This window comes from Rana temporaria, chromosome 6 (genome assembly GCF_905171775.1).
Source record: "Rana temporaria chromosome 6, aRanTem1.1, whole genome shotgun sequence".
Classification (NCBI taxonomy): Eukaryota; Metazoa; Chordata; class Amphibia; order Anura; family Ranidae; genus Rana; species Rana temporaria.
The window spans coordinates 187,916,685-187,937,700 of NC_053494.1; the positions used below are offsets into that span (position 1 = coordinate 187,916,685).

The 21,016-nt window shown below is 44.5% G+C and overlaps 1 protein-coding gene across 1 annotated transcript in view; it reads right to left on the minus strand.

The window, feature by feature from the left end:
• The window catches only part of TNFAIP6 (TNF alpha induced protein 6), a 56,592-nt gene that overhangs the window by 28,111 nt on the left and 7,465 nt on the right, over positions 1 to 21,016 (minus strand). The window contains exon 2 of the mRNA XM_040358004.1: positions 10,269 to 10,406. Coding sequence (XP_040213938.1) covers positions 10,269 to 10,406 — 138 coding nt within the window. The remainder of the gene's footprint in view (positions 1 to 10,268; positions 10,407 to 21,016) is intronic.

Here is a 21,016-nt window from a genome sequence, read left to right on the forward strand (position 1 = left end):
GGTGGCGCAGGTACAGCGTGGCTCTCTCTGGTGGCGCGGGTACAGTGTGGCTCTCTCTGTTGGCGCGGGTACAGCGTTGCTCTCTCTGGTGGCGTGGGCAGTGTGGCTTTCTCTGGTGGCGCGGGCACAGCGTGGCTCTCTCTGGTGGCGCAGGCACAGCATGGCTCTCTGGTGGCGCGGGCACAGCGTGGCGCTCTCTGGTGGCGCGGGCACAGCGTGGCGCTCTCTGGGGTTGTGCGGGTACAGCGTGGCGCTCTCTGGTGTTGTGCGGGTACAGCGTGTCGCTCTCTGGGGTGGTGCGGGTACAGCGTGGCGCTCTCTGGGGTTGTGCGGGTTGTGCAGGTACAGCGTGGCGCTCTCTGGTGTTGTGCGGGTACAGCGTGTCGCTATCTGGTGGTGCGGGTACAGCGTGTCGCTATCTGGTGGTGCGGGTACAGCGTGGTGCTCTCTGGTGGTGAGGGTAAAGTGTGGCACTCTCTGGTGATGCTGGGGCTATTAGTTCCCCCAGCACAGTCCTCTTTCTTTTTCCATGTCTCCTGTAGTAGCTGCTCAGCCTATTTCCTGGTTTTCTCTTTCCCCCCAACAGAGTGCATGCTGGGGACTGTAGTCTGCTCCCCACTGATAACAACTGGGCCACCTATCTCTGGGACTACATTTCCCATGATGCCCTCTATTTTTCTGTGATTGGTCTCCGCTGTGGCCAATGGGGAGGGGAGAAGAACGGGCTGGAAAGACTTCTCTTTCCATGCTGCCGACATGAGAAGGAGAAGGGGGGGCGAGCGGGGGAAACATTCCGGACTGCAGTCTGCAGCTCTCCCCACCTGTGTGGACGCTCATGGCTGGACGAGGAGGAGTGGAGAGCGGAACTGTCAGCGCGGCTCTGAGGCTGAGCTGTGTGTGAGAGAGACACACAGCCCAGCCTATACAGCCACTAGTTCCGCCAGAGATGACAGGTATGGCCGCATAGCGGTAGGCGAGCGGCAGCCGCGGCCTGTGTTAACCCTGTCCAGGCAACATGTCACGGAGCGGGTGGCCGCAGCCCACCGGGTATTTGCCCGATCTGCCCTATGGCCAGTCCGGGCCTGACTCAGAGTAATCTATGCAATGCGCTGGATTCAGCACATCAATGCTATTCCTCCCAGTCCATACCAGTGGCCATGTTTTCAGCTTTGCTGCTGATGTGAACCGAGCCCTTAGAGATAGTTAAAAACAACCAGGTAATGTCTGTATACTCAATCTGCTGCAATAAGTTATTGCATTCATTTCCAAAGCAGTATGGCCTAACCCTGCAGCTGCTTTGAAAAAAATGAAAGCACATCAGAGTCCCAAAGCAAACAGAGTCCAATTAAAATGAAGGAATTAAAAATAGCAGAGGCGAGCCCAGTCTGGTGACCCGTCAAAGTTATGTGGCCGGCATCTTGCCCAATCACAGAATTCCCTCTGCAGTGTTAAACACAAAGACACACCACAGCCTGCATGGCTTGTAAAATGCTGTGTGAAGTTACGTCGTAGTTTTCACTAAAAATATCCCTTTTTGCATTGCATATGTGTGTAATATATATATATATATATCTATATATCTATATATATATCTATATATATATACATATATTTATGGTCGTTACCCTCTGACCAAGAGAGATGTGGATCACATAAACACGCGACAAGACTTACAACATAAATAGACCTGAAGTGTGCCTTGGTGGTCTGGTCAGTATGCCAAGAAAAGGGGGCATACCCAAGGTAAGTAATGGGTAGTTAATTGAAGAAGGATATGCTGAGAAGTGCCCTGAAAAAGGGAAGGGCGGGAGGGTGTCGAATGCGATTGAATGCGCAGACTCACGGACATGAGGTGAGCTGGAAAGAGCCGGCCCAGTGACGTGTAGTACCGCACACTGAACCGACAAAGAGCATGTGTGAGTGGGCTGCTTAAATACCCTCCGGGCTCCTCCCATAAACTCAGGCCACCATACTGGCCTTCTTATTTATGGTCGTTACCCTCTGACCAAGAGAGATGTGGATCACATAAACACGCGACAAGACTTACAACATAAATAGACCTGAAGTGTGCCTTGGTGGTCTGGTCAGTATGCCAAGAAAAGGGGGCAAAAGACTCAGATAGGGAAATAGTTTATATTGATTTCTTGTATTTATTTAGCCAGCTTGGTAAAGGCTTGTGCCATTCCTTCATAAGGATTTGGGATGTATGTGGCAAAACAAGGAGACTTCCATCAGCCTGGTATCTTGATTACGTAGTCTGGTACTCCCTGTTGGGAGGCAACTGAGGCTGCTCCAAAGAATGTCCAGAGAACTGACTGGGGTTTGAAGCCCAAGTTACTTAGGAGGATTCTGACATGCTTGACACACTGGCTGACACTCAGGGAGCTGGTTTAGAAAGGGTAGCAACGAGCTACCATCAGATTGGCTGGGTAGATGGAGCAGTAGTGGGTCGAGCACCGTCACTGGGCATCAGGCGTTGTCAGTCTGAAACAGGTTGATGTCAACCCCAGGGGCTGGTTTGTTGCATTTGCAGACTGTGAGAGTGTAGTGGTTCGAAAACGAGTCGGGTGGCGTCGGAGCAGTGTGTGACTGCCGGAGCCGCTGACTAAATTCACTAGGTTGTAGGGAACCGTAGAAGGCCTGGTAGATGGCTGTTCGGTTGACTAGTCTGGGCAAAGCCCTAAACAGGGAACGAGTAAGGATTTTAGACATGTCCCTAAAGATGGAACTCTTGAAAGGTAGGCGCTTGCCACTGACTACAGGTTGGTGCTTCTGTATGCCCTGTAGGAGGGACTTGACTGCATGGGCTCGAGAATACTGATGGTTTACTGGGGTCCTGCAGGGACAGGAAATGCTGGATGCCATCTAGATATGGCGTGATAGTATTGAGAAATGGTCAGCTGCATGTGGCAATACGATATGGACGCTAGGATGTGTCCAACTGCTGCTTCGGGGCAAGGGGCCAAAAATTTGCGATTAGTGTTCCAAGCAGTGCGTTAGGCCTTCAGTGTGTTGCGTGCCAAGGAGTGGTTAATAAGTTGGATTGCGTTGGTGAGATGTGACTTCAGTCCATCGTCAGCAATGTCCATGGTGGGACAGGGATAGTTGTTGGGTCGGCTCCAGGCTCTTGCTGGAAAAAACATCCATTCCAAGGTTGGAATAGGAAAGCACATCAGCTGCTTTTTGCATTTGCCTGAAAAAAGGTCTACATAAGATATTAACTGGTGACGGAGTGACAGCTGCGCGAGCCTGCGCAGGAAGTGATGGGGAGTGACTTAGATCTACCTTAATTGATGATGTCGGCTGTGGCCTGATTGTCTGTGGTGAAGAACAGTGTCTGTCCTGTTCAAGTGTGGTCCCAGACCTGGGCAGCTGCCACGATGGGGTGCAGCACGAGGTGTGATGAAGACTGGGTGAAAAAATTTAAGAGAATTTCTGGGGGCCAAGTTTTGGAGAACAAGTGGCGGCCTAAAAATGGCTGCAAAAGCCTTTGGTGGCTCGGCTGACACTGCCAGGATGAAGATTGAAATGCTGTTCTATCAGGTGGGGAAGTTGTCCCACATAGCTAAGTCTGCTACTGATGCTTGGTCTAGTTTGAGAACTTGGACTGGATCTTGCATTGGTGTGAGAAAATCAAGACAATACACAGGTGCTCAACAAGACGATATACATGCACTCGCAGGCCAACGTGCACTCGCAGGCCAACGTGCACTCGCTGGTGCTGGATGAAAACCTGAACCAACCGCAGGGAAAAAACACAGAGAAAAGATGAGCGGCCCGCGCGCCACTGAAGACGAACGGCCAACTGGGCGCCACTGTGTGTCTGTGTGGCTGATCGTTTGTCACTGAGGTGTGTTTGCAAGTTTAGTTTGTATTCGGGTTTGCACGTAGGTGCCTGCCGCAAAGTGTTTTATACTACTGCAGACAATATTGTGCGGTTGCAAGAGTGTCAGTGAGTGTCAGGTTGCTGGGACGATATCGTGTGGTTGCAGGGGCCTTGAGTATGAAGGTTTGTTTTGAGACGGCATTGCGTGGTTGCAAGGGTTTCAGTCTGGTTTGCTGAGACGATATTGCGTGGTTGCAAGGGTCTCAGTCTGGTTTGCTGAGACGATATTGCGTGGTTGCAAAAGGTCTCGATGAGTGTGGCGCTGCTGAGACGGTATTGCATTTGCAAGGGTCTGAACTACGGTGTGAGGCTGCTGAGACGGTATTGCGTGGTTGCAAGGGTCTCGATGAGTGTGGGGCTGCTGAGACGGTATTGCATTTGCAAGGGTCTCAACAATGGTGTGAGGCTGCTGAGACGGTATTGCGTGGTTGCAAGGGTCTCGATGAGTGTGGGGCTGCTGAGACGGTATTGCGTTTGCAAGGGTCTCAACAATGGTGTGAGGCTGCTGAGACGGTATTGCGTGGTTGCAAGAGTCTTGATGAGTGTGGGGCTGCTGAGACGGTATTGCATTTGCAAGGGTCTGAACTATGGTGTGAGGCTGCTGAGACGGTATTGCGTGGTTGCAAGGGTCTCGATGAGTGTGGGGCTGCTGAGACGGTATTGCGTTTGCAAGGGTCTCAACAATGGTGTGAGGCTGCTGAGACGGTATTGCGTGGTTGCAAGGGTCTTGATGAGTGTAGGGCTGCTAAGATGGTATTGCGTTTGCATGGGTCTCAACAATGGTGTGAGGCTACTGAGATGGTATTGCGTGGTTGCAAGAGTCTTGATGAGTGTAGGGCTGCTGAGACGGTATTGCGTTTGCAAGGGTCTCAACAATGGTGTGAGGCTGCTGAGACGATTTTGCATGGTTGCAATGGTCTCAACAGGTGTCAGGTTGCTGGGCCGAGATTGTGTGGTGACAATTTTTCTTTTTTTTTTTGCACTTTTTATATTTCTTTTTTCTTTTTTTGCGTTTTGTAAGGGTCATGTGTTGCAAGGGTCTTAACAAGGGTGTCAGGCTGCTGAGACAATTTTGTGTGCTTGCAAGAGTCTCCATGAGTGTGGGGCTGCTGAGACGGTATTGCGTTTGCAAGGGTCTTAACAAGGGTGTCAGGCTGCTGAGACAATTGTGTGCTTGCAAGAGTCTCCATGAGTGTGGGGCTGCTGAGACGGTATTGCGTTTGCAAGGGTCTTAACAAGGGTGTCAGGCTGCTGAGACAATTTTGTGTGCTTGCAAGAGTCTCCATGAGTGTGGGGCTGCTAAAACGGTATTGCGTTTGCAAGGGTCTCAACAAGGGTGTCAGGCTGCGAAGACGAATTTTGCGTCGTTGCAACGGTCTCAACAGGTGTCAGGTTGTGGGGCTGAGATTGTGTGGTGGCAATTTTTTTTTTCTGCACTTTTATATTTCTTTTTGCGTTTTTTTTTTTTTTTTTGCGTTTTATTTTTTTTATTTTTATTTTTTTATATTTTTTATTTATTTATTTATTTGTAAGGGTCATGTGTTGCAAGGGTCTTAACAAGGGTGTCAGGCTGCTGAGACGATTTTGTGTGGTTGCAAGAGTCTCGATGAGTGTGGGGCTGCTGAGACGGTATTGCGTTTGCAAGGGTCTCAACAAGGGTGTCAGGCTGTGGAGACGAATTTTGCGTAGTTGCAACGGTCTCAACAGGTGTCAGGTTGCTGGGCTGAGATTACGTGGCGGCAATTGTTTTTTTTTTTTATATTTTTTTTTTTTCTTTTTGCGTTTTTTTTTTTTTTTTTGCATTTTGTAAGGGTCATGTGTTGCAAGGGTCTCAGCAAGGGTATCAGACTGCTGAGATGATTTGCATGGTTGCAAGGTCTCAATCAATAAGAATTGGGTTACTGAGAAAGGATAGAAACACCTGGTTTGTTTGTACCTTAAGCAAGCAGTATAAGGTAGAAGGACAACACCTGTTTGAATCGTAGGTTCCGCAGGGGCCACTAATGAACGATATGGGAGACCACGAATGGTAGCAAATTGATAAGACATAAAGCATGTGTAAATCTTACTTGCGACAGTGGGCCATGCGAGTTAGTTTGCAGCGGACTGTGGCTGGAGTGAAACATGTCGGAAACGTGTAGCGTGCTGCCGTGCATGGGGCAAAACAACGAGGTTTGGTGTAGAAAATAGAACACGAGAAGTACGTATCAATGCTTTGTAAGCTCCACTGCGGGAACCAAACATATGGTACAGGTGACACCATGAGTTTGACATGACAAACAAGCTAACAAATCCTACCTGGGACAGTAAAGTGCGACTGGGTTTGCTTTGGACTGGAGTGGATGTGCAACACATCCCAAGAGTGTGGTGTGGCGCATAACGCACAGGCAATAACTTTGGTAAATAAATGAGAGAGAAGAGCCGTGTACAAGCAATTCGTAAGTTCCGCTGCGGGAACTAAAACACACGACATGGGGGAAACAATGAATGACAACGGTAGAAAGTATGCAATGTATGTGATACAAAATGGTTGTAAAATGCATGAAATGAATCCGATACGAATCGATAGTAAGGAGTATTGAACGAATCTGATACGAATTGGTTGTAGAGTGTATGCTACCCCTTGCTTTGAAACCGAACACCTACCAACCACCCATCCCCCCAGGCTAATCAAGTGCAGACAAGGCACCATGTGAGTCCAATTACCACCTCAATCTGCCAAAGAACCCATACAAACACATGTCAATCTCCAAATGGATTTACAAATGAATCGTATGTTTGGCAGAAGGAAGTTACAAATGTACTACGCCTGAGCCAAATGATGTTGAAACATGAGCAAACGTAACTCTGAGGCAGTTTTTTCCCAAAAGGGATGCAGGATAGGAAGCATAACGAATTGCAAGATTGCACAAGATACGAAAAGGTTTGAATCCTACCTGCGACAGTAAGCGGGAACCGCCGGCGAAGACCATGAAGGGAGAAGCCGCAAAGCGCTTGCGATGTCGAATGCGATTGAATGCGCAGACTCACGGACATGAGGTGAGCTGGAAAGAGTCGGCCCAGTGACGTGTAGTACTGCACACTGAACCGACAAAGAGCATGTGTGAGTGGGCTGCTTAAATACCCTCCGGGCTCCTCCCATAAACTCAGGCCACCATACTGGCCTTCTTATATATATATACTGTATATACAGAGCCTTGAAAAAGTATTCATACCCCTTGACATTTTCCACATTTTGTCATTGTTTATTTTTGAGGATTTTATGTGATAGACCAACGCAATATAGCACATAATTGTGAAGTGAAAGGAAAATGATAAATGATCTTTAATTTTTTTTCTTTACAAATAAATATGTGAAAAGTGTGGCGTGCATTTGTATTCAGCCCCATTTTCTCTGATGCCCCTAACTAAAATCTAGTGGAACCAATTGCCTTCAGAAGTCACCTATTTAGTAAATAGAGTCCACCTGTGTGTGATTTAATCTCAGTATAAAAACATCTGTATTGTGAAGTCCTCAGAGGTTTGTTTGAGAAACTTAGTGAACAAACAGCATCATGAAGGCTGAGGGACACACCAGACAGGTCAGGGATAAAGTTGTGGAGAAGTTTAAAGCAGGGTTAGGTTATAAAAAAATATCCCAAGCTTTGAACATCTCACTGAGCACTGTTCAATTCATCATTTGAAAATGGAAAGAGTACGGCACAACTGCAAACCTACCAAGACATGGCCGCCCACCTAAACGGACAGGCCGGGCAAGGAGAGCATTAATCAGAGAAGCAGCCAAGAGGCCCATGATAACTCTATAGGAACTGCAGAGATCCACATCTCAGGTGGGAGAATCTGTCCACATGACAACTATTAGTTGTGCACTCCACAAATCTGTCCTTTATGGAAGAGTGTCAAGAAGAAAGTCATTGTTGAAACAAAGCCATAAGAAGTTCCATTTGCATTTTGTAAGAAGCCATGTTGGGGACACAGCAATCATGTGGAAGAAGGTGCTCTGGTCAGATGAGACCAAAATTTAACTTTTTGGCCTAAAAACAAAATGCTATGGGTGGCAGAAAACTAACACTGCATGTCACCCTGAACACACCATCCCCACTGTGAAACATGGTGGTGGCAGTATCATGTTGTTAGGATGCTTTTCTTCAGTAGGGAGACAGAAGCTGGTTTAGAGTTGATGGGAAAATGGATGGAGCCAAATACAGGGCAATCTTAGAAGAAAACCTGTTAGAGTCTGCAAAAGACTTGACTGGGGTGGAGGTTCACCTTCCAGCAGGGCAACGACCCTAAACAAACAGCCAGAGCTACAATGGAAATTGGAATGGTTCAGATCAAAGCATATTCATGTGTTAGAATGGTCCAGTCAAAGTCCAGACCTAAATCCAATTGAGAATCTGTGGCAAGACTTGAAAATTGCTGTTCACAGACGCTCTCCATCCAATCTGACAGAGCTTGAGCTTTTTTACATAGTTAAAAGGGCAAAAATGTCCTTCTCTAGATGTGCAAAGCTGGTAGAGACATCCCCAAAAAGACTTGCAGCTGTTATTGCAGTGAAAGGTGATTCTACAAAGTATTGACTTAGGGCAGGGATGGCCAACCAGTGGCCCCCTGAGCCCTCTGATGTGGCCCGCAACCTCCTGCTCTGGAATGGCAGGTTGGCAAGCCCATATCGCAGGTTGCTGACCCGCCATACCGCAGCATCAGTGTTGTGAATGAAGCTGGTGGTAGAGGAAGAAAGCGGCTGTGGAGCAATACCCCATAAGCCAATGCTTCCTCTACTGTGCCGGCTTTTGCCACAGGTAGAGTCTATGGGAAAGTTCAGCTAACCCGCAGGATAGACCCTTTCACACGATCAGCCCGACCAAATGGAACCGTCAATTCACCTCCTATAGAGCGACAGATGTCTGTTTACGCCCGCCTACCTCCAATCCGAAAAACAGAAGGAAATTTGTCCCCTTTCATCTGGGTGGATCGGAGGGCCTATAGAGTAGACGTGACTTGTCATCCGCCCGCTCTTCTCATTGTGGCCCTCGACTGGTTACCAAGTTGCTTAAGTGGCCCTCGCTTTTCAAAAGGTTAGGCACCCCTGACTTAGGGGGTAAAAACAAATTCACGCCATACTTTTCACATATTTATTTGTAAAAAAAAAAAAAAAAATTAAACCAATTATCGAGAGAGAGAGAGATCTCCAGTTTACTTTTCTTTATGTTTTGAACATAACTTCCACTAAGTATTGTTTTCTAATTACATATAAAAAGTACATAAAACACACTATTAGAATAGTATCCAAGATCATTATATTGATTTAATGATAGATGCACTTTAACCTCTTGGGACCCGCGCTATAGTCAAATGACGGCTACAGCGCGGATCCCAAAATCCAATTGACGTCCGCCCCTTTGCGCGTTCCCCGCGCGCGCTCCAGATCGCGCAGCGGGGGAACTGCTGTGCTGGCCGTGTCCCTTGGACACAGCCAATCACAGATCGCCGCGAACGGCCAATCAGAGTGGCTGTTTGTGATGCGATCTGTGCGGCCAATGAGAGATGATCTCATATGTAAACATATGAGATCATCTCTCATTGCCGTTTTACACAGAGACAGCGTCCTGTCTCTGGAGAGGAGACCGATCTGTGTCTCTTGTACATAGGGACATAGATCGGTCACCCCCCCAGTCACCCCCCTTCCCCCACAGTTAGAACACTAATTAGGGTACACATTTAACCCCTTCCTCACCCCCTAGTGTTAACCCCTTCAATGCCAGTCACATTTATACTGTAATTAGTACATATTTATAGCACTGATCGCAGTATAAATGTGAATGGCGACAAAAATGTGTCAAAAGTGTCCGGTGTGTCCGCCATAACGTCGCAGTCCCAATAAAAATCGCAGATCGCCGCTATTTCTAGTAAAAAAATAATAATAATAAAAAAAATAATTCTGTCCCCTATTTTGTAGGCGCTATAACTTTTGCGCAAACCAGTCCCTTATTGCGATTTTTTTTTTTTACCAAAAATATGTAGAAGAATACGTATCGGCCTAAACTGAGAAAAAAAATGTGTTTTTTTTTTTAAATTGGGATATTTATTATAGCAACAATTAAAAAATATTGTATTTTTTTCAAAATTGTCGCTCTTTTTTGTTTATAGCGCAAAAAATAAAAACCGCACAGGCGATCAAATACCACCAAAAGAAAGCTCTATTTGTGGGGAAAAAAGGACGTCAATTTTGTTTGGGAGCCACATCGCATGATCGCGCAATTGTTAGTTAAAGCGACGCAGTGCCGAAAGCTGAAATTTCACCTGGGCAGGAGGGGGGTATATGTGCCCAGTAAGCAAGTGGTTAATTTGGCATTCTTCCAGAATTTACATCGGCCTGTACCTATTTTTCTGGCCTCCTCCAGTTGATCGTACGTAGCAAGCTGTCCGCCTTCATATTCACACACAGCTCTGGCCTCTCTGTAGGTCAGTTGGTATTTTCCGTTCCGTGATTCTCTGTGATAAACTCCAGCTGCTTGTTCTGTAGAAAATATAAGAAACAACAATTAGGTTTTTTTTTTTTTTTAAACAGCAATCCCTTCAAAGCCATTAACCCACCTCCAGCATTGCATATCATATTGAGGACGGTATATCTGTGCCAGAAGCAGACAGCGGAGTGGTTCCACTGACGGGGAGCTGGACAGAAGCCCAGAAGTAGAACAAAGCTTTTTATGAAAATACTCGTTTTGTTACAGTATGTCTTCCACATTTCAGTTTCAGGCAATACCTCCTGCAAAGTTGTTTAAAAGTAAACAGGTTTGTTGGTTGGTTCCTGGACATTATAATTTGTAACAAAATGTTACTTTCAGAACATAACCTGGCAATGTCTCCAGGAATTATACTGATATGATGTATGTGGGTTATGTCAGACAGAATTTTTTATTTAGCTAGTCTTGTAGTGTTTGTCTAGTCCTGATAAAATGTTTTTAACATCAGCAAGATTTTGAATAACCTGGTTGCCTTTAAGTCATCAAAAATATGAGCAATCCCCCTCTGTTTCTCTCTTTTTTTTTTTTTCTCTTGGGTGTATTTATAAAATCTGTATATCTGTTAGTCTAGTAAAACTTTATGTAAAGTCGATCTGTGCGAATAGGGCAAAAAACAAATGTTTATAGGCAGGGCCGTCTTTTCGCATGGGCACGCTGGGAAGTTGCCCGGGGACCCCACTTGCCTGGGGCCTAAAATTTCTGATAAAATTATCAGAAATTTGTGTTTAATGTAGAACTATAGGCAACACTTTTGCTTTCATTTTGGATAGAGTAAGGGAGGGTTGTAGCCCCTGGTTTATTTTTTTACCATCCCTGTCCCATTGCAGAGATTTCCCTTCACTTCCTGCCCCATAGCCAAACAGGAAGTGAGAGGAAATATATGCAAATAAAGGTAATTCATTGCCCACCTCCCCAGGCCCTCAGAACTAGTGTCCCCAATGTCAGGGTGGGTCTTAAACAGAAAGGGGCGTGGCCTTAACAATAAGGGGTGGGTCATATTTAAATTAGGGGGTGCACAAGTTTAGTCAGGCCTAGGGCAGCACAAAACCTAATCTACTGAGTCCCGCTCCTGGCTTGCCTTACTCCCGTCCTGCAGACCCGCACACGAGGCTCCGGCTGCTCCGCTCCCTTGCACCATGACATCACACGACACGCTCAGACACCACCTCCACCAGATCCGTACCCCCGCTGGCACCACCCGAACACACTGTAGCAGGCGCTTGGCTGGTCTCAGCTGGCTCTAGACCCGAGCTGCATATGCATATTTTCCGAACCGATTGCCACAGCCATATTTTTTATTGGCAACCTTTTCATCTTAAATATATTGGCGGTTGGCAACACTGCTTGTCTGTCTCGCTCTGTTATTCCCCCAATTGTTGTCCTTCCTCATAACTAGGATTCTCTGCCTCACTTGCCTTCAGTTACCCTCCATACCTTTCTTTCTACTTCTGACTCTTCCAGTGCCTCTGTCTTTAACTCTCCCTTATACTCTCCTTCCACCCCTTGTTTTTGCTCCGTATTGCCCTTTCTCCTCTCTCTCTCTCTCTCTCTCTCTCTCTCTCTCTCTCTCTCTCTCTCTCTCTCTCTCTCTTTTCCTCTCTAGCTTACTTTCACACTTTTTTTTCTACACAATTCACTCTTTTGTTTTGGTAGGTGAACATGGATTGATAAAAATCACTCAAATGCCACCTGCCCATGGTCATTCTCAATGCAGCTCCAGCTGGAATAGTCCTCCCACCTGCTGCTTATATGATTCAATGAACTCTTAAGTATTTGTTGTAGTGGACACCTGCACTTGAATGTTTTACTGAGGCCAGAGAGAGGTGACCGAAGAGAACACAATGCTTTCCATTGAGCTAAGCAAAATGCTTATGAGCAGTGCACCTCGTGGGAGTGCTTTTCTAGCTCTGGTTCAGATCGTCCTCACCACAACCTGTAGAGCCAGAACTTGGGAGGTCTCAAGGCTCCCATGAACACATACCCTCTCTTTCTTTACCATTGTTTTCTCTCTTGGCTGTGCCAGGAGGAGCATGATGATGTGCAAAGTACAGCAATATGTAAAAAAAAATATGAAGTATGATGGTTTAACAACTGTATTTTGTATATTTGTGTCTTAGGACAGTAATGTCCTAACAACCTCAGAAACATAGGAGGACAAACTCTACAGGTCAGGACACCTCTATGGTAAAAGGGCATACTTTCAAGGACATTGAAGTTAACATTGTGGACAGAGGACAACGTTTTTATAGAAGATGCCATCTATGTCAGACTGGTACAATCATCCCTATAGAGGAGTGGGGCCTTTAAAACCATCTGACATCCAAATATAATTCTGTTTAACATCTCTGCCCCAGCGATTTGACATGAGTTAATACCTTTGACCATTTAACTCAAGCCAATGACACCTGTTCCAGAATCTATGACAATGTTGAATGATGCAATTAGAACAAGATGTTTCACAAACTTCCACACCTCCCATAAGGTTCTTGGATAATTAACATGTAGGCGGGGTGCTGTGCGGTGCGGCGGCAATAATACACACATTCCAAGTGCAATGAAAGAACTTGTATTGAAATAATGCAAAGACAGTTTACAATAAAGCCGGTGGAAAGATAGCCCAACCGAGAACACTCATGGAGGACAACAGAGTGAAGAGTGCAGGTTTCAGTCGAACTGACAGTGCCTGTTAAGATGGGCACAGTGGAGTCTGGCCTTCTCATGCCCAAGCAGGAAGCTGTCCAGAGAAGTTGGGAGCCCTATGATTCCCTCCTCGTCGTCAGGAAACTTTTTCTAAAACTAGTTCTGTCCCTAACCGGCGGGGTACCTGTCCTTACTCTACCCACTCACAAAATGCACGCAACGCCTGTGAGCTAGGGATCTTAAATAGGCTCTGCCTGGCTCAAGATGGTTGCTAGAGTCACACTGGGGCTTGCATCCAATTGGCTAGATTTCCAAGTGACCCAGGAAAACATAGAGGAACCATGCTCTTCTTGACTACCTCTCCAACTGCAATGCCTACCTCCCCACCTGCAGTGGAGAAAGGTGACTGTACCTGCCTACAAACATCTGCCTTGGCATTCTTTCTATTTCCTGTGCTTTTTTTTTGTAAAAACATGAATGCACGAATCAAAAAATAAATCTTTCACTGGGTATAATAAATGAAAGTCTTGCTTGGAAGGTTAAAATAAATACTTAAGCCAATTATGTGTATATTAAAAACGGCTTTGGAATGATGTGAACATAACGACTGATAAAATTATATTAAACATGTGTGGGATGTTAGAGCCAGTGATATAAAATGGTAGGAAATCAGTAGAGGCTCTCGGGAATTGTAACCCCCCACTGAGTTCTACGTAAAACAAGTCCATGATGTGGTGACAAATCTGGCAATGCTAAAACTGTGAATTCTGCTTTCAGATTCCTTTAACCATTATGGCATAATTCTGCATTTTTGATGAATCAGATCATGAAGATCTGGATAGCATGTACTAAAGCTATAACAGAATTATGACTTATTTTATAACAATAGTCACTGGTGACAAAGACGACTACAGCCTATAAAAAAGAAAAGCAGACAAATAATATATCCGGTGATATCAGTTATTAACATTTTGAAATTGTTGCCAAGATACTGCAGTATCATGTCTGAAAAGAAATTAATTTTTAATAATTCCCATATACCCGGAGATCCAAGAGGCAGGATTTTGGTTCAAAGAAGCACACAGTTGGACTGTTCTTTGATCTTTGTGACATAAAGTCAAAATAAATACTTTTTTTTTTCATTTTGGATAGAGTAAGGGGGGATTATAATCCTCTTCTGGTCTTTTGTTTGCCATCTGTGTCCCATTGGGGAGATTTCCTTTCATTTTCTGTCCTATAGCTACAATAGAAAGTAAGAAGCAAATCCTGGTTGTCATCATGGTCATCAGAACTACTGTCACCATTAAAAGATGTCTATTCCTGTTCGGGTGACATTGATATTGAATACCAGGACACATAGAGGGGGTGAATCTGTACAGCTTCCATCAATGAAAATCAACCAATGAACAGAGGAAAGGGTGGACAAATTAAAAGTCTGTCTCCCCCATTCATAAAGCACTTTTCATTAAAGGAAGCTATAGTAGGGTTTCTATGAATGCATGTCGTGTCCCACCCCCTCCGCCCATCACTTGGAACGCATCCAACATGTGGAATCGAGGCTTGACACGCATAGCCTGTCGAGCCATGTGACGGGTGGGAGTGAATGTGTCGTGCGCATTGCACGTCATGCCCAATGCCTTGTCTTACTTAGTTTAGTTTATGTTTCTCCGCCTCCTATGTTTACTATAGGTCGGCGCTGGGTAATCTCTACACTCCCTCCCTTACTCTGTATACACAGCCCTATGAATTCCCCCAGGAAATTCGACGCATGCTCGGAAGCATTGAACTTAATTTTTCTCGAGTTTCGTCGTAGTGTTTTACGTCACCGCGTTTTGGACGGTCGGAATTTGGTCTGAGGCCTCGTACACACGACCGAGGAACTCATCGGGCGAACTCGTTGAGTTCCTTGTTAGGCTTGTCGAGGAACTCGACAAGCTTGCTTTGCGAACACACTGTCAAGACAAAATCTCCTCGTTCTCAAACGCGGTGACATACAACACATACAACGGCAGGGGAAGTTCGATTCCACTGACACAACTCTTGGGGCTGGTTTTGCTAATATCATGTGTTAAGTAAAAGTTTGTTAAGAGACAATTTGCATTTTTCAGTCTGTTACAGCTTGAAAAATGTGTTATCTCCATTACAAATGCTACTTTTACTCTCGTCTCATACTTTATTCTGAGCTAGCGCGTGTTTCTTAGCATACACACGCTCGAGTTTCTCGTCGGAAACCAGCCCGACGAGGAACTCGACGAGCCAATTTGAGACTCCCGTTGAGGAAAAAGAGAACTTGCTCTCTTTTTTGCTCGTCGTGTTCCTCAACAGTTTCCTCGATGAAAAATGTACACACGACCGGTTTCCTCGGCAAAAAAGCTCTCCCACCAAGTTTCTTGATGGATTCTGCCGAGGAAACTGGTCGTGTGTACGAGGCCTGACAGTGTGTATGCAAGACAGCTTGAACGGAATTCCGACGGAAAATTCTATCAGATTTTATCCCATCGGAAATTCCGATCATGTGTACAGGGCATAACGCATTTTAACAGCAATATCATGCCTATATCATGCCTATCTGACAAGACCAGAGCTTGCCCCAATGATTTCTACTGTCACTAAAGTAATCGTAGTCTGTTAGCACCAATTCTGCCATGAAAATCCCTTTAAAGCTGAACTTTTGTTAAAATCCAAGTTACTTTTTCAGTGGGGCTTACACCAAACTCCAAGGGTTGTCTAGGGGAACATAAACAGAATTTTACTTACCTTATCCCTCTTTTACCCTACAGCTGGTACTCTCCTTGTTTCTTTTCTTTTGGAGATTGTAGAGACATTTTATATGCCTACATTTCCTAGTGCTTTACTGTGCCTGAGGAGCCACAGGTACTGCATATGACCTGCCATAGGAAAGAATGACTGTACACAGCCATACTCTTGTAAACAATGATGCTTCTGTGCATCAACATTTACCAGCGTTTGCACGTCATGCATGAGTAGGTAAAGGCCACATACAGTCATTCACTTGTATGGCAGGCTGTACATGGCACCAGCAACTCAAACAATTGGCAACCACCCCAACCTGTAACCGACCTTTGTAGTCAGGAGCACATGGAAGAGCGACGTGTAGCACCAGCAGCTCCCTTTGCATGGAAAAGGTTGTAAAATTTACGCTAGGCATATAAAATGCCTTTAAAATCTTTGTGTATATTAAACCTTAATGTTTCCCTAGACAAAAATTAGTGGGGAGGGGGAAGCCCATTGCAAAGGTAACTTTGGATTTTACCAGGAGTTCAGCTTTATAGAGATCTGTCACCAAACCAATAATTTCAACAACAATCTTCCCATAACAGACTCTGTCAGTCTCTAAATAATTATACATGCAGTACCCTGCAAGTTGAGACTCTTTTTACCTCTGGTGTCTTAGGAGTTGGGAAAATGAAGCCACAACGTATGATGAACAACACAAGCATTTGACAGTCCTGGAAATGTTCAGCTTTGAAGACACGGACAGAGGCTTCAGTATTGGAACAAAAGGAAGGTACTGTAGGAAGCATGGGCCAAAGGAGTGGGTACAATGGCTCTTCTCTTGCTTCTCTGCAGGGTTCTGCAGGTGTGATTTTTTTTTTACAGGCTAACAAAGTCTTTAAAAACTGAACTCTGGAATATTTTTACCCCATTACAAACTTTCCATGCCTTTTTCTTTACTGTGTCTATGTAGAGAGGAGGCCATTTTGGTGGAGGCAGGGCTTTGCTTTCTCATGTCAGAGCTTCCAACAGGGAGAACATTGGCCAACACAGTACTGACACCAAATATCATCCCAGCTACATCACCAACCTCATCTCAATATATCACCCAAATTGTCCACTCCTAAAGCTAGCAGATCCTATCATGGGTCACAACAGGAATATCAACCCCCCCCATGAAATGGAGCGCAGACCGCAAATATTGATTGCATAACCGTTTTTTCTTTTTACGTGATAGCCTGGCGACTGGTGGTTCAGTGTTGGCATGGTGAGTCCCTCATACGTCTGGGGTGAGATTCTGATCTTTCTCCCCCCCCCTTTCCCTTTTCAATTTTCCTCTCCATTTCTTATGGTTAATCACATCAAAAGTTTTGGCTGTTGACCAGGTTGATGGTAGATACCTCCGAAATGCTGAGAAGTTTGCACGCAGCAGGGCCTACAGCCCACGCATAAGCACCCTAAGTGATGGCATCAGAGCTGTAGCTCTCAATAATGTGAGGTGTTCTATCCGGGGGGGCTGGGCCTGGGGGATGCGTCAGGGGAGGATGTTGGAGGCCTTGAATGGCACCCCTCCTCCAGCGCGAAACCTGGGTAGGGTCGCCCCTGTGGCCACCTAAGGTAGTTCCCTCATGTGACAATAGCTGAGTCTGGGCTGCGCTGAGATTAGATACCAGACGAGGGTATGCAAGCCATCCACCCTACTCTTAAGAATAACCTTTTTATACTTGTCTTGGCTACCATAAGTTATTTTTAGTGTGTTTTATTTAAATTTAGAATTTTTTCCGTTGTTTTGTTGTAATAGATAAATTACACCGTGACTGTACTTAACAGTATAAATAAAGTATAAAAAAAAAAAAACGTACTCTTCGGGGTACTGCTTAGGCAGAACTAACTTCAATCTGTTCCCTGCAACATAAAAAAACATAAACATAAAAAATCTTCACTTTTTAAGTTCATATCTACTAAAAATAGGCCCGTTAGCAACAGGGTCGGCTCTATAGTATTTAACATACACTGTTGTTTAAACTCATACTATTTTTTCCCTAGCTGTAAATGGACATCTTAGATTTGTAGCGCTTTAAGCCTTAGCAAACTCCATCAGCACATGCTGCTTTGTGGTCTCACAATGCTTGTCTGCTACAGTTTGCTTATGTTACTTTAGATTACTATACAAAATGTGATATCTCTTGGCTTGAAAAATGCAGAGGTTTTCTGAGGTCCTACAATTACTTGGAAACAGCCTGCTGTCAGTCATAACTCTGTTTTCATTAAAGTGATGTGTTTTCTTATGAAGATTGAAGAAATTGGATCAATTATTGTGAAGTAAGACAACAAATTTCATGAAGCACTGAGCATATTTTCCATGTTAAATGTCCATTTAGATGAGCATCATCTATTTCTCAATGTGCCTAATTTTAACAAGCTGGGGAGATGGGTGTAGACCTGACCACTGTGTAATTGATGCAATTTAAATTGCATTAAAGTGAAGTGAGTGAGTTCCTGGCACCGCGCTTACACTAAAGCATCTACAATGAATGTTCTTTGTAGGCCAAGAAGAAACACATTTTCAAACAATTACGAAAGCCATTTCCCATTTGAGAACTTTCCTTTTCATTTCTGAGAGATATTGGTTCGATCAGCGTCCTTTAGGCCTCGTACACACGACCGTTTTCCTCAACAGAATCCATCAAGAAACTTGGTGGCAGAGCTTTTTTGCCGAGGAAAACGGTTGTGTGTATGGCCCCGTACACACGACCGAGTTTCTCGGCAGAATTCAGCCAGAAACTCGGTTCAGAGCTGAATTCTGCCGAGAAACCCGGCCGTGTGTACACTTTCGGCCGAGGAAGCCGACGAGGACCTCGGCGAGGAAATAGAGAACATGTACTCTATTTCCTCGTTGTTCAATGGCAAAAGTCGGCCCTCGGCGGCTTCCACACTGAACTCGACGAGGAACTCGATGTGTTTGGCACGTCGAGTTCCTCGGTCGTGTGTACGGGGCCTATGTTTTTCATCAAGAAAACTGTCGAGGAACTTGACGAGAAAAAAAGAGAACTCCTCGACGGGAGTCTCAATTTCCTCGTCGTGTTCCTCATCGGGCTGGTTTTCGACGAGAAACACATCCGTGTGTATGCTTAGAAACCCGCGCATGCTCAGAATAAAGTATGAGACGGGAGCGCACCTTCGGTAAAAGTAGGGTTTGTAATGGAGATAGCACATTTGTCACGTTGTAACCGACTGAAAAGTGCAAATCATCTCCTACCAAACTTTTACTTAACACGCATTAACATGAGATTAGCAAAAGCAGCCCCAAGGGTTGTGCCAGTGGATTTAAACTTCCCCTTTATAGTGCCGTCATATGTGTTGTACGTCACTGCTTTTGAGAACAACGAGATTTGGTCTTGACAGTGTGTATGCAAAGAAAGCTTGTCAAGTTTCTCGACAAGCCTGACAAGGAACTCGTTAAGGGAAAACAATGTTTCATTTACGACGACTTCCTCGGTCGTGTGTACGAGGCCTTATACTATAGAGGTTTATCCATGTGAAACTACATTTTATAAAACCTGCTTCTAGAAAAATGCCCAAACTATGTCTGAAGTAACTACCCTTCTCTTTTTCTCCCAATGCCAAAACTGTGTACAGAAACTTGCTACAAATCTCCATCAACTAAGTCTGAGATTAAAAAATATATAAACTCAGATTCTTTCAGAGAAAACATCTTGTTGAGCGAGGTCCTGTCCATTGCTGCTTCAGGCTGGGTTTACACCTATGCGAATTGGATGCGAGTTTCCCTGCATCCAATTCGCATAGCAGGAGAATGTGACTGGCTCTCTGTGGAGCCGGTTTACATATCTCCGCAGCATTATCATTACCTACAGGCACCCAAGAAGGCGGAACTGTCTTCTGTCTGAGCTCTAAGAGCCTGATGACTGAAACAATGTTAGGTATGTTGGAGGTCTAGTAAATGTAAAGAAAAAAGGATTGCCACTACTGCAGACCAGCCAGAGTCCCTTTGACTAACCTCCAGTGGGCGGGTATCAAGGTGTATGGTGTATTGGAGACATGTAGGCTAAGGCCGCTCCTCATTGTTAGTTCACCTGGGCTGGTTGGGAATAGCGGCGACCATGTCTTCTTTACATTTACTAGCACTCTGGATTGGTATCAGGATACGCCTGTACCCCATGCTCTGGGACATGGGGATAACTTTCACCTCTACTTTAAAGGCCGCCAAAAACAATACAACGGGCATGCTGGAGGTGGAATAACTGGTAACTGAGAAAACCTTTAGTTTTATTTGATGCATTCTTAGCAGCACATGTATAAAAAGATGGTTTTTAAAGTGTTAGTTCACCTTTACAGAAAAACATGAAAAGGTTAACTAACATTATACATCCTCCCCACAAACCGGTCTTCACTGTACTTACCTCAAGGGAATGGATGCTGATCTTTCAGTGCTAGACATTGCTAGTACATTGCGTTCCGAATTAATATTTGGACACATTTTTTCCGTTATTCAGAGATTTGCATATAGCCGAATGCCCGAATTACAATATAAACACATTTTAGCAAATGCTCCAAATAACATAAAGAAATTCATGCAAATTTCAGAAATTAGGACTGAAATTTGAATTGAATTTTACATTGAACTATAGTAGAATTCTAACTTCTGTACCATGCTGCTGTCATTTAATGTACTGTTCTCTTATTTTTGGATTGTTCAATAAAAACCCTTTTTTTGATTTAAAAAAAAATCTAACTTCACATATTGCTGAAATCAAAGACTGTGTGTGTTATTGTAGTACTATTTCGAAATAATGTTGTTTTTGTTATGCCAAACGTGATTTAAAGAGTCATTATAATCATTTGATGAAGATTTTTCTTTGTTTGTTCACTTTGCTGCATTCAAATATAACATTTAATATAAACAATATAACTTTTTCATTTTGACCGATTCGAAAATGTATTAATTTGAACACTTTGAATCAAGAAAATCTGTAAATTCGAAGAAAATTTCGAATACGAATTCCGAATACGAATTCCAAATACGAATTTCGAATTGAACGAATCAACCGAATTGAACTAAATTAACAAATCGAAACAAAACAAATTTTTTCACCTTGCATATGGCTAGTCAGTGCTCATGCAGCTGGTAAAGGGATTTGAAATCCGCATCTGTTTTGGGATGGAGCAGAGGGATTCTGATTGGTCAGCAGCTGCACAGTGAATTGAT